We start from the raw sequence: 14,962 nt of genomic DNA, 5'->3' as shown, positions 1-14,962 counted from the left end.
CCTTCATTTGAAGAATCATCTTGGGCAATCTTATTAAATGTGACAGTACTGTCCTTACTTTGTTTGGACACCACGGCACAATTTTCACATACATTTAAAGGGGGAACCACCTTGGCCTCCATACACACAGAACATGTTCTATCTGAAGGTACAGACATGTTAGACAGACTTATACAGGCTATTAATGCAATAAAACCGTTTTTAAACAAAACCGTTACTGTCTCTTTAAATGTTAAACAGAGGACACTTTATTTCTGCATGTGTGAAAAACTATGAAGGAAATATCCGATCCTTACCAAATTTGCACCCTAGTGTCTTAATGCTTTGAAAGTATTGCACACCAAATTTCAAGTGTGTAACCCCATAAATGAGCAAACCGGAGCTATTTGTTCAATTTACCAGTTTAAACGCACTACAGTCTCTGCCACAGCCTTTGCTGCGGCTTTACCTTTCCTTGGGGGTTATTCACCACAGAAATAAGCCTTCTAGAATCGTTTTTTATGGCCACAGGACCCTCTCACATGAAGCTGCATGCACTGCTTCCAGAAGTAACTGCGCAATTAAGGCGCGAAAATGAGGCCTCCTCCCTCTGCATACCAGAGTGAAGGGCCCTTCCTGACTAGATTAGGTGTCTAAACGACTGCCAGGCGAATAAAAAACGTTCCCAAAGTGTTTTCAAGTTCCAAAACACTCCAAAAGACATATAAATATTGTATAAATCAATCGATTTAGCCCACAATAGTGTCAACCAGTATATAGCCCATTAATAAGCCTTCATTCTGTTATGAGTCTAAGAAAAATGGCTTACCGATCCCATAAGGGAAAATGACAGTCTTCTAGCATTACTATGTCTTGTTAGAAAATGGACTAGTCATACCATGAGCAGAAAAGTCTGCAAACTGTTCCCCCCAACTGAAGTTCTCTGGGCTCAACAGTCCTGCGTGGGAACAGCAATGGATTTTAGTTACTGCTGCTAAAATCATACTCCTCTTTAAACAGAACTCTTCATCACTTTCTGTTGTAGAGTAAATAGTACAAACCGGCACTATTTTAAAATAACAAACTCTTGATAGAAGAAATAAAAACTACAACTAACACCACATACTCTTTACCATCCCCGTGGAGATGCTACTTGTTCAGAGCGGCAAAGAGAATGACTGGGGGGCGGAGCCAGAGGGGGAGCTATATGGGCAGCTTTTGCTGTGCTCTCTTTGCCATTTCCTGTTGGGGAAGAGAATATTCCCACAAGTAAGGATGAAGCCGTGAACCGGACACACCAATGTAGGAGAAACGGGCCAGCTCCTAAGCTTATATTCTTGCTTTTTCAGATAAAGATACCAAGAGACCGAAGAAAAATTAATAGGAGTAAATTAGAAAGTTGCTTAAAATTGCATGCTCTATCTGAATCATGAAAGTTTAATTTTGACTAGACTATCCCTTTAACTAATTTGCTTCATTTTCTTAGTATCCTTTGTTGAAAAAACAGAAATGCACTAGAGGGAGCAAGCTGAATGCATTGGGTGAGCCACTAACATGAGGCATATATGTGAAGCCACCAATTAACAGCTCCTGAGTCTGCCTAGTTATCCCTTTAAACAAAGGATATCAAGAGAACAAAACAACATTAGATAATAGAAGTAAATTGGAAAGTTACTTAAAATCATGTGCTCTGTCTGAATCATGAAAGAAAAAAATGTGGGTTTTATATCCCTTTAACACACATAATGTGAATTGCAATTGTTTTGTAAGACCTATGAAATGCTAGGTACATAATAAAATGACATACTACCAGAAATCACTAAAATTAGCTTAGTGAGAAAGCAGGAAGTGACACTGCACTATGCAAAATGCCTGTTCCTGAAGTAGTGTAATACAAACATAAAATACTTCAGAAATATACATAATAAATATTTTGTTAGTCTTAAAGGGACATGAAACTCAAAATATTTCTTTCATGTAGAACATAAAATGTTAAGCAACTTTCCAATTTACTTCTATTATCAAATGTTAATTGAAGGAGCAGCAATGCTCTAATAGGAGTCAGTTGTACACATGGGCAAGTCAATGACAAGAGGCGTATATGTGCGGCCACCAATCAGCAGCTAGTTCCCATCTCCTGAGCCTACCTATGCATGCTTTTAAACAAAGGATAACAAAAGAATGTGGCAAATTAGATAACAGATGTCAATGGAAATATTCTACATTTCCTCCCTATTCTGCGCTCCAAGCTAATTATTACATACATATCAAATCACTTTATACATAAAAAGGAAGAAAACAAAACATATTTCAAATACAAACAATCATCGCATCAAGATTCCTAGCTTACTCAACCTCAAAAAATACTCTCCATTTACATTTATTAAAAAAAAAAAAAATCCTGAACCCAGATTTTTAATTTGAACTAAGTTGCCTCTCTATTTATCGAGGAGAAAAAAAAATCACTATATCTCCCCTCCTCCTCATCACTATTTTTTTTTAAATGAATCACTCTCCTCTTTAAGTTTAATTTCATAATATATTTTTTTATTTATAAACAGATGTAACGCGTTTCTGAACGGAAGAGTTAGTTAATAAATTAACACCATTTACTAATGTATCTTTCAACTCTTTTCTGCATCTATTCTTGTATCTCATTGTTTTATAATCAACAGTTTTTTTTTTTTTATAAATTAATTATTGTATTCAATCTTGGTTTTCATGCCCCTTTGAGTACCAGAGCTGGGGGCTAGCAAGAAGAGTCTCAAATATGTTGTTTTTTTGTGATGAGAGAGGACTTTGACTCATAAGAACAATATGTCAATAATATGAAGATAAAAAGTCACAATTTAATTGTAGATATTTTAATGGCACTTCAAAATGGTAGTGATATGGTAAACACCAAAAGAGCTGCCCAGTGGTCCCCACTTACCATTACAAGCACATGACCGGAGCTGTTTTTCAATTTCACAGAATGGGATACATTCCCCAGCTACACACTTTCCCATATCTACGCAGATAGTGTCATCAGCAGCATTAACGGGTGGAGGGCACTCACTGCTGTTACCTGTGATCACAGAAACACTGTTGACACAAACAATAGACTCCCATGCAATGTGAGATGCCATAAAGGGATAGGAAATTCTAAGAAACTTCTAATATGAAAATGAAATGCTGAAATATTTTTATATATATATTTAGTTCTCACTACAGAGAAAAAACAAAACAGCCCTGTTTAGGTGCAACAGTGAAAATGACGACAGGGACGGTGTAATGCAAGTGTTACATGCTCTAAATTTGTGAGAGCATGTTGTTATTTTTACACCACTGACCCACCATGAGCTCTATAGGTTTAACCCCTCAAATTGGTTACATACATAGATAAACTTCCATACTTCCACACTACTGTGTCTGGGCCAGTGATTGGAGTGGTTGTACAACTATTGTTGCCGATTTGCTCCCCAGTGTTCATGGGTCAATATGCTTTAATTCATAAGACTATCTCATTTTTGCACAGTTTTTTTTGTTTGCAATTTGCACTACAAAGGCCAATTTAAGCATTTTTGCCAACAGATTGACAGCTGACATTTTGTTTAAAAATAAAATAAAAATTAAAACAAATTGTCCAGATTACAAATATTGTATTAAAAACATTGAAAAGCAAATCAAACATTTCTGAAGCATAAGCGAGATTATAGCATTAAATGAGATTATACATTTTTCAGTTCAGTTCCGATTATGAAGGTGCAGTGTGGGAGTGGAAATATGTCTAATTCTATAGAGCAGGACATATTTGTCGACCCCTGCTATAAAGGACTTGTGCTATGTTAAGACAAACTAAGCAGCTGGCTTAGGGAACAGTTGCATGGGGCACACAGTGTAATCACTGCCACAGATGGTTCTCCTGACTATGACTTGTGGTTTGGCTAGAATTGCATAATCAAGTGCATAATAAAAAGACAATGTAATAACACTAACAAAATTTACTTTAATTCCCCTGTATCATGTGACAGAAATCTGCCAGCCAATCATAGACTTGTATACATATAAACAGTGAACTTGTGCACATGCTCAGTAGTGCGCTTATAAAAAGTGCACAATTTGATAATGTAAGTAAACTGGGAAGCCTCTTAGAACTGCATGTTGTAGCTGAAACATGAAAGTTTAATTATAGCTCTAGTGTCCCTAATATATAATATAATTAAGTTACCTGTGCAGTAGGATTCTCCCTTGCAAGTAGCATTAATTGCTTCTTGACATTTTTTTTGTGCAGTTTCAAACTGGCAGCCTTTACAGCATGGGCTGTTTCGATCACTAAATTCAGAAGAAAAACAAATACATAGTTTTCATTTATCACATTAATTCACTACAGCAGACCGTGCATTTAAAAGGTAGGTCTAGCTCTAAAAAGAAATATAAATGGTAAAGTATTTAGGATTTGAAAATGTGCATTACATTTTTTTTTATAAATGTGATCAAGAATTTTCAGTTTCACGAAAATGACAGAATATGAATAATATCTGAAAAATGTTTAAGTGTCATGTGACCAACCTAAAGAAGTGACAAAACACAAGCAAGCAGAAGAACCAACAGCATGTACAGTCTAAAAATCCTGCAGAAAAAGGAAAGGTCTATTCATGCACATTTTACATGCTCTGCATACGCAAGCACAATGGCAGATTAAAGGGACATAAAACCCCCCAAAAATTATTTCATAATTCAAATAGAACATACCATTTTAAACAACTTCTCAATTGTCTTCTATTATCAAATTGTCTTTGTTTTCTTGTTATCATTTGTTGAAAGGCAGGAAGGAAAGTAGTATTAGGAAAGAGTGTGCACGTGTCTGCAGCGCTATACGGCAGACGTTTTGCAACAATATTATACATTAGCAAGACGACTAGATGGCAGCACTATTTCCGTTCATGTAGTGCTCCAGACATGCACATTCTACCTATCTAGATAGCTCTTCACCAAAGAACAAGAGAAAGAAAATTTGATAACAAAAGTAAATTGGAAACTTTTTTTATTGTCTATCTGAATTATGAAAGAAACATTTTGGGTTTCATGTCCCTTTAACAGAATAGATGCAGTTCCTCAAGTGGAGCAACAACAGAAGAAATTCAGGGCGCAAGAACTAAATTATGACTTCATGTCCTCATACCACGACCAACATCCTTGAAAACTGTATGCATACTCCAAGCCGCCACCTGTTTTTAACACAAATTGTAGCTTAGAAGCTTTAAAGGAACATGAAACCCAAAAATTCTCTTTAATGATTCAAATATTAACTTCTATTGACAAATCTGCTTTATTTTCTTGGTATCGTTGGTGAAGGAGCAGCTATGCACTACTGTGAGCTAGTTGAACACATCTGATGAACCAATGAAGAGAGGCATTTATGTGCAGCCACCAATCAGTAGCTTGCTCCCGGTAAAGCATTGCTGCTGCTCCTGACCCTACATAGGTATGCTTTTCAATTAAGAATACAAAGAGAATGAAGCAAATTAGACAAGAGAAGTAAATTGGAAAGTTGTTCAAAATCACATGTTCTATCTGAATCATGAAAGAAAAAAAAAATTGGGTCTCATGTCTCTTTTAGTCCCATTCCAATATCTATATCAAAACAAGAACACCGTTGTGTTCAATACGTCTTGAGCAAACCTGCAGACTACTCCTTTCTTGAATGTGCAGTCAGCGTTGCAGCAAAGATCGTCGTGCTGATGAAGCAAACCTGGGTCGCACTCTTCACCCTCATCCACCCTGGAATTACCACAGACTTTGTTGTTGCGCTCTTTAAAGCAAATGCTGGCCTTACTCTTTAGCGTACGTAGGATGGACTCCCGGCTGCAACTTGAGAACATCTGTCACAAAAGCATCAGCAGCAAAATCTATTACTTTCTATTTTACATTAAACACATCTGATTCAATTTGGAAGATTTAATAATAATGAACATTTAAAGAAAACTTCAATATACACAGTAAAATAAAAACTGAATACAGCCACTTATTTGTGTACACAAAGCCATAACATCTACAATACATCATAGGTTTGTACCACTGTGTGGATAAGAGTATCTTATATTTCCAAACAACAACTTAAAAAAGGATTATGGGTGAATGAGGTTTTGGGGCACCAAAGTGGTCCCCCAGTATTTTGTACTTAAAGGGCCATAATACCCAAATGTTTAAACACTTGAAAGTAATGCAGTATAGCTGTAAAAAGCTAACTAGAAAATATCAACTGAACATCTCTATGTAAAAAAGAAAGCTATTTTACCTCAAAAGTTTCTCAGTAGCCACGTCCCATTGTAAAGGGCTTCTAAGCAACAAATCAATATGTCTGTCCCGGGACAGCGGAAGGAACGAGCTTTCACTCATCTTATTTCCCTATTCAGTGTAAGGAAGTTTACAGTGAAATCTCATGAGATTACAGTAAAAGAGTTCATGACCTCAGCACTGCTGATGCCGATTGCCTGCTGTTCATTTCTTTTTATTATTTTTTTTACCTGCAGCTGAGCAACAGCGGAGTATAACTTTTTACACAGAACTTACTCTGCTGAGCTGAGGAGATTGTGAGGTAAAATATCTTCCTTTTTTTACATAGAGATGCTAAGGTGATATTTTCCTGTCAGCTTTTTACAGTTATAGTGCATCAGTTTCAAGTGATTTAGCATATGAGTATTATGTCCCTTTAAGACTGAATTCCAACCTCCCAATGGTGAGGGTTTTACATTGAGCTTCATTCTAAACAGGAGCCTCAATATAACCATTATTTACATTTTGTGGAATCTTTTAAATTGGTGATTTGCAATGTGGTAATGTCTGGTGTTATTTTGTTCTACACTGTTATGTAGGCATTGGCAATGCATAGATATGCGAGATCCATGAGGAAACAGGGTTTGTGTATTTAATTGCAAGCTACAGCCATTCCTCATGTAACTCAAAATTGTAGGCATATCTGGATGATTGGAGGGACATGCTCTCAGATCTTGCTTCCATAATTTTATTAACTTTTACATTTTAAATAAAGGTCATCATGGAAGTTCATAAATGATTCCATTCAAGTTTGTGTACAACACAATATCACATTGCGGTTATTCTTACTACTTTTAATGATAATTTCCATACGTCTTAAACCCTTTAACTACTGAGCCATTTTCACCCCGTGCTGAGCGGTTTTTAGATGCTGCTCACATTTAAGCCCTACTGTAGGCCATTTTTCAGTGAGACCTAAAAAGTTCAATCTATACCAGTATATTATGTATACATCATGACCTGTAAAACCCCCTGAAATAAAGTGTGTGAAAAAATGTATAAAGTACATAGTAAAAAGAAGGGGTTAACTCCATATAAATAAAGGCTTTTCTATATAGTTTTGTTACTTTGATCCGCACATAGGGACTCTCATAAGACTGTTTTGCAAACAAATGGACATTTATTCACGTCAGGTGATACTATTACAAGAGTGATCACCTGGCTTTTAAAACTAATATAGGTGCTAAATATTAAAGAGGATCTTTCAAACAAAGGGTTTTTGGGGTCTCTAGGCTTTTTTGATGGCTTGTTATAAGGGTATATATGTGTTAAGTGCATTCAAACTGGTGTATTTTTATATTTTTAAAAAAATATGCTTAAAAAAAACAAAAACAAAAAACTTTAACCCCCTAGAGACACACAGCTTTCAAATGGTCTTCTAGGACCTAAGGTAGCTTAGAGATTGAGGGGTTTGAATAACAACCCTCCCATCCAGCTCCCTTAAGCCCTGTGGATCTTCCCAGCACTTGTGGGTTTCAGAGACGCATGGAATGAACTCTGAGCTCTGACCCCAGATGAAAACTCATGGTTGTGTGGATGCCGACCACATGGCGTAATTTGTGCTTAAGATGTCCAAGGGAAATAATGAAACCCAAAATATTTCTGTCATTCAGGCAGAGCAAATCATTTAATTGTAAACAACTTTCCAATTTACTCCTTCAAATGTGCATCATCCTCTTTGCGGAAGCGCTTCTTTACAGAAAGGGTGATTGATTCATGGAATAAACTTCTGTGGGGGACTTTAAGAATGCCTGGAATTAGCATAAAGCTATCCTACGAACTAGATAAGTTTATACTTTTAGGAAATATCGCGCAGACTTGCTGGGCATATGGTTTTTATCTGCCGTCAAAATCTATGTTTCTATATTTGTTAAAGGAGCACCAATGCACTACTGGGAGCTAGCTGAGCTAAAGACAAGAAGCATATATAGTATGTGCAGCCACCAATAACCAGCTAACCTACCTAGGTATGTTTTTAACAGAGGTAATAAAGACAATGAAGCAAATTAGTTTATATAAGTAAATTAAAAGTTGTTTATAAATAGTATGTCTGAATTATGAATGTAAAAATGTGTGTTTCATGTCCCTTTAAGCTCGTAAGATAACTCCTTGCATAACTATTTTTAAGACGGAATCCTTAGTGAATAAAGGGGATAAATAAATATGACAAGAGAATAGCTAAAAATTTCTTTTTGGATGACTATATTAGCTCCCAGTAAATTTCTGCAAAACCTCACAGCCATGTCAATTTTAAAATACAGCCATGCGATTCTTACCTTCTTAAATGTAATTCACCTATTTATCTTTCAATTTGTTGCTTAACATTTTTGTTGAATTAATTTATGCTTACCAGATTAATTCCTTTCCTTCTGGATAGGGAGAGTCCACGGCTTCATTCCTTACTGTTGGGAAATACAACACCTGGCCACCAGGAGGAGGCAGACACCCCAGCCAAAGGCTTAAATATCTCTCCCACTTCCCCTATCCCCCAGTCATTCTGCAGAGGGAACAAGGAAAAGTAGAATAAACATCAGGGTATAAAGGTGCCAGAAGAAATAATATAAAAAGGGAGCCGCCCATCAAAAAAACAATATTACGGGCGGGGTTGTGGACTCTCCCTGACAGGAAGGAAAGAAATTTATCTGGCAAGCATAAATTATGTTTTCCTTCCTAAGGCATGGAGAGTCCATGACTTAATTCCTTACTGTTGGGAAAACTATACCAACGCTCCAGAGGACACTGAATGAATAATGAGAGGGAACAAAAAAAGAGGCAGACCCTATTCTGAGGGCACCACAGCTTGCAAAACTTTTCTACCGAAAGCTGCTTCAGCCGAAGCAAAAACACATCAAACTTGTAAAATTTAGAAAAAAGTGTGTAAGGAGGACCAGGTAGCCGCCTTACAAATCTGATCCATAGAGACTTTGTTCTTAAAAGCCCAGGAGTAAGCCACTGCTCTAGTGGAATGAGCCGTTATCCTCTCAGGATGCTTTCGCCCTGCTGTCTCATAAGCCAAGTGGATGACACTCCTCAACCATAAAGATAGGGAAGTCGTAGTAGCCTTCTGCCCCTTACGCTTACCCGTATAGATGACAAAGATGAAGATTGTCTGAATTCCTTAGTAGCCTGAAGATAAAACTTCACGGCACAAACCACATCCAGATTGTAAAGCAAGTGTTCCTTCGCTAAAGAAGGATTAGGACACAAGAAAGGAACAACAATTTCTTGATTAATGTTACGGTCCGACACCACCTTAGGGAAGAACCCTAATTTAGTATATAAAACCACCTTATAAGCACGGAAAACAAGATAAGAGGAGTCACATTGTAAAGCGGAAATCTCAGAAACTCTGCGCGCAGAGGCAATAGCCAGCAAAAAAAGAACCTTCCAAGATAACAATTTAATGTCAACAAACAGTATGCATAGGCTCAAACGGAGCCTGCTACAAAGCGCTAAGAACAAGATTTAGGCTCCAAGGCAAAGCCCCAGATCTAAACATAGATCTGATCCTAGTCAGAGCCTTAACAAAGTACTGCACATCTGGAAGCTTAGCCAATCTCTTGTGCAGTAACACCGACAGGGCCGAAATCTGTCCCTTCAAGGAACTAGCTTCTCAAGTCCATCCTGGAGAAAAGATAAAATTCTGGCAACCTTAACCTTATGCCAGGAAAAGCCACGCTCTTCACACCAGTACAAGTCCTCCACACTTTATGATAGATACGATGAGTAACTGGCTTACGAGCTTGAACCAGAGTGTCGATAACACTCTCAGAGAACCCTCTCTTGGCTAAGACTAAGCGTTCAATCTCCAACGCAGTCAGCCTCAGAGAATCTAGATTTTGATGAACGAAGGGACCCTGGATCAGCAGATTTCTGCGACAAGGTAACCTACACAGAGGAGAAGAGGACATCCCCACCAGATCTGCAAACCACATCCTTCGCGGCCACGATGGAGCCATTAGAATCACTGATGCTCACTCCTGTTTGATGCGAGCCACCACATGATGGATAAGAGGTAATGGAGGAAAAAGATATGAGTATGAACCTCCATGGTACTGATAGGGCATCTATCAATTCCGCCTGAGGATCCCTCGACCCGTACCTGAGTAGCTTGGTATTGAGGCGGGATGCCATGAGATCTATCTTCTGCATCATCCACTCGCTGCATATCTCTGCAAACACCTCAGGGTGGAGAGACCATTCCCCTGGGTGAAAGGATTACCTGCTGAGGAAGTCCGCTTCCCAGTTGTCCACACCTGGAATGTGGATCGCTGACAGCATACATCTGTGAGTCTCTGCCCAGTCTAGTATCTGAGATACTTCTCTCATCGCCAAGGAACTTCTCTTTCCCCCCTGATGGTTGATGTAGGCAACCAAGGTTATATTGTCTAATCGGAATCTGATAAACTGGGACAAACCCAAAAGGGGCCAAGCCTTCAAGGCATTGAAGATTGCTCTGAGTTCCAATATATTGATTGGAAGGGAGGACTCCTCCTGAGTACACAGTCCTTGTGCCTTCTTGGCACCCCAAACGGCTCCCCAGACGGTAAGGCATGCGTCCGTAGTGCCAGTGTAGAAATAGCGCCATCCACCTTAGGGATGGAGCCCCACAAATCTAATAGACAGTTAGGGACTGGGAATATTTTTTTAAAAGTAGATGAGGAGGAAAAATAAGTTCCTATTCTTTCCCATTTGTTACTAATAATGTTCGCCATCCTAAATGGAAAAGCAAAGAATATTCCAGCCTCCAAAATTCTTTTAAAAGAACCTTTATTTCCACATGGGGTCCTCAGAAGAAAACATACAACGTTTCAAGCCTATTGAAGGTTCTTAGTCATGTATTAATAAGTAATTAACTAAGTAATACATGACTAAGAGCCTTCAATAGGCTTGAAACGTTGTATGTTTTCTTCTGAGGACTCCATGTGGAAATAAAGGTTCTTTTAAAAGAATTTTGGAGGCTGGAATAATCTTTGCTTTTGGATTGTATATTGGGACTTGGCAGGTCCTTTTATTCCGTGCCCCACAAAGATTGGTGTGCTGTTTTAAATGGCCATCTTAAATGGCACAGGAAAAGTCAGAGGGATCTTCCTGTCTTTATAAACCCTGTCTAATTTAGGGATCTTAGGTTCCTCAAGGAGTGTAGCCTCTGGAACCTCTTTTAATAAAAAATGCAGATGCTCAATTTTAAATCTAAAAAGAGGGTTCCTCTGCTGAAGGAGGTTTAGAAATGTAAGTCTCCAACTCAAAAAGTTCACCTTAAGACAAAATTGGAGAAACAGTTATCCGAAATGTGTAAATTCTTTACTGTAGTTTAATGTGTTTAGTCGAATACTCCTTAGAGACCTTGATTTATAGTAGACCTTATTTATATGGGTCTTCTTTTAGGAGCAGTGCGTAAGCATAAAATTAATGATTATAGAGTAGACCTAGATCACAAGTATGTAAGCTCAGTCCAAAAAAAAGCATGCTTTTATGCACTGTTTAAGAACATCATTTTTTCTATTTAGTCACCACAGTAGGCAAAAGAAATTTTAAAATTTAACTTTTATTATGTACATCTAAAAAAGACAGCTTGATTATTATGACATCTGCTGCCTTCGCCCCAAATTAAAAACACATCTCCTTAATGTTAATTGTCACTTATAGTTTATGGGAAGCAAAAAGTTCTGTGGGATTATACTTTTGACAACGTTGTTAAATAATTATCATAGCCTTATATGTGGCTTTCTTCAATTAACAACTTTGTTTAATCTTGTTCAATCTTATCCCAATAAAGTTTGCTTAGCCTCAGTGTTTGTAGTATCTTTATTTACTGGATGATAATCTGCTACAATCTGTTAAATCAACACTAAGAGGGGTTGTGTCTCCACTTAGAGGTATAGGTGCTTACTTTCAATAAGTTCACTATGGAGTGTTTTGATGTCAGTGATTTGGTGTATACTTAATTTGCCTCAAATTTTGAGTGTTCACTACTGGTGAAGCAGGTTACCAGTTAATACCACTTTTATAAATGTGTAGTTTGAATCACTACACGTTGTTCCGCTGTTGGTGCCTTAAATATCAACTGTGTGAATGTTCACTGTTTTTCTTATCTGCCAAATCAGTTCATAGGGAACTATAACTTTTTGGTATCTCTAATTCAGGAATTACTGGCACTTTAAGAAGATCTCATGCAACCCATCTGTGATTGGTACCGCAAATAACTATCCACATGTATCTTATACTTAAATGTCACAGGGTAGGTTACCTGTTAGTATCACAGTTGTAACCTTCCTGAATGAGATCACTGTTTTAACCTATTAATGCCCACCACTGGGATTACCTGTTTGTTAGCGGTATAGCTTGTGGTAAGGTTAGCTAGTGGTACCAATTGATACCGGTTTAGAACGATTGGTTAACTCTTAATACCGGGATTATTACAAGAAATTACCACATGAAATTGAGTCACTGTATTATACCAATTAATACCGGATATCAATAATATAGCAGTAGATACTTTTTATTACCCTTGCTGCCTAGTTAGTATCATTGCAGTCTGTATTTGTTGAATACCTGCATAGGCAACATATATGTTTTTTGTTATTACCTATGCTGCTTTTGGTTTTGTTTGGTATTGTTATCTATTAATAGCAGTATATTGATTGAGTCTCGGTATAAGCAGTATGTATGTTACCTTTTATTACCTGTACTGCTTCAGTTGTTATTTGTTGACAGTACCAATTGTATAGCAGTATATTTATCCCCTTATTACCAAAGATGCTTATGATTTTGGTAGTTGGTAATACATATTAATACCCGTTTCAATAATATTTTACTACTGTGGTACCCTCTGTCTATTATCAGAGGATAGGTTACCTATTAATACCGTAAAGAAGTAGTTACCACCTAGGGTTAAGTCATTTATATGTACATATTAATACCGGGTATGTGTGTTACCTTGTATTACCAGTACTGCTTACTGCTTAGTTGTTATTTGCTGAAAGTACTTATTATATAGCAGTATGTTAATTACCTTGTTACCAGAGATGCTTATGATTTTGGTGACTGGTAATACCTATTAATACCTGTTGCAATAATACTTTTCTGTTGTGGTATCCTCTGTCTATTCTCAGAGGATAAGTTACCTATTATTACCGTAATTTTGAGAAGTAGTTGCCACCTAAGGTTAAGTCTCTTGTTTGTACCTGTTAATACCGGGTAATATATTATTCTTACAGTGATTACCAATTATTCCCACTGCTACCTTTACCATTTAGTTAGCTGTATGCACCTATAAAGTGCAGATTAAATAGTATCAATTCTGTGTACCTTGTTAGTACCGCTAATGTATTACAAAACCTATTCACAGCAGCCCCCTTAGATACAATGTATTATTAAATTAGCCGCTTCTGTTATACTGAAGATCATCCGATGCACGTCACTGCATTATAAACCCACAATTGACAAACTAAATTGCTGATCTACTGTAACATTTTAGGAGAGCAAGTTTGACGCCGCGTTTCCCATACGCTTCCTCAGAGGGGGTTACGCGAGGCGGCAAGCGGTCAAGTTTAAATTGCCTGTTCCAACACACCCCTAATTTCCATTTGATAGGAGTGTTGAGTGAGATTATTGGATCCGCTAGTTGTCAATCCAGGATCGTAATGCAGTCGTGATTTATTGTATACAAAAGTCCTTCATTATAGTGTGTGATGTGGGAATATATCCATTTGAATAAGTACAACATTAAGCTCAAATGTAATTCAAATGTTGGTCTAATCTAAATTGATTTTATTTATAAACAACGTATTTGTAACCAATTCGTATCATATATCTGGGTGATGAGAATTATTATCTTGTATTATGGGTCTAGTGTGATCTAGTTTGACAGCTACTATCAACTTGGTATATCACTTATGCTGTGCCTTAAATGTCATAATAAATTAATAAAAAAGAGAAAGGAAAAAAATATATATATAAAAGCAAAAACATGTTGAATACATTATAATAAATGTCAGTTATTAAATATATCAACAATGCATAAATTTACTAATCATAATATGAAAAGGTATTCATAATAGGTTTAAATTCCTTATCATTCAAGTTTTGATGTGTTCAAGTGCATATATGTCTGTGTAAACAGTGTTGGAAGGAAAAAATATGACCGTGTGCTAGGGTTAAGTGTACATGTGTATGTGTGCTTTTTCAATGTCCAGACTGGGACGTGAGGGGAAAAGGTGTGATGCTCAGTGTTGGAATACTACGATTTATTCCATAACTAGTTGTATTTGTATATTCAGTGAATTAAAAAATATTATGCTAATTTGTGAAAATACAATAAAATCAAATAGTGTCAGTGAAGTGATATGTGTTGTAAAAAATGCAGGCTGTAATAATCCGTCTGCAGAGTGCTAACATCTACTATTAAGTGCATATGTGAAAATTGATACCATACTACTAGGGTATTAGTCTATCCTAAGTGACAATGAACTACATTTAATATTTAACGACGAGGGAAAAAAAAAATGATTCCAAGAGGGATATGATTGTTTTAATATTGATGAATAGTGTATGTTAAATATAAGTTCAAGCGAGTGATCAAATTGAAGTTATGATTATTTGTCTTATAATACCGATGTTTAATACTCATGTGAGTGAATTACTGACTTTATGAGAGAGTATC

The 14,962-nt window shown here is 36.9% G+C and overlaps 1 protein-coding gene across 2 annotated transcripts in view; it reads right to left on the bottom strand.

The window, feature by feature from the left end:
- Positions 1–14,962, bottom strand: part of ADAM17 (ADAM metallopeptidase domain 17) — a 306,921-nt gene that overhangs the window by 45,018 nt on the left and 246,941 nt on the right. For both annotated transcript variants that reach the window (XM_053709701.1, XM_053709702.1), the window contains 3 exons: positions 5,644–5,843; positions 4,190–4,293; positions 2,912–3,046 (listed from right to left, as the gene is read on the bottom strand). In XM_053709701.1, coding sequence (XP_053565676.1) covers positions 2,912–3,046; positions 4,190–4,293; positions 5,644–5,843 — 439 coding nt within the window. The remainder of the gene's footprint in view (positions 1–2,911; positions 3,047–4,189; positions 4,294–5,643; positions 5,844–14,962) is intronic.

This window comes from Bombina bombina, chromosome 4, assembly GCF_027579735.1.
Source record: "Bombina bombina isolate aBomBom1 chromosome 4, aBomBom1.pri, whole genome shotgun sequence".
Taxonomy (NCBI): domain Eukaryota; kingdom Metazoa; phylum Chordata; class Amphibia; order Anura; family Bombinatoridae; genus Bombina; species Bombina bombina.
This window is presented reverse-complemented; position numbering and strand designations above follow the sequence as displayed.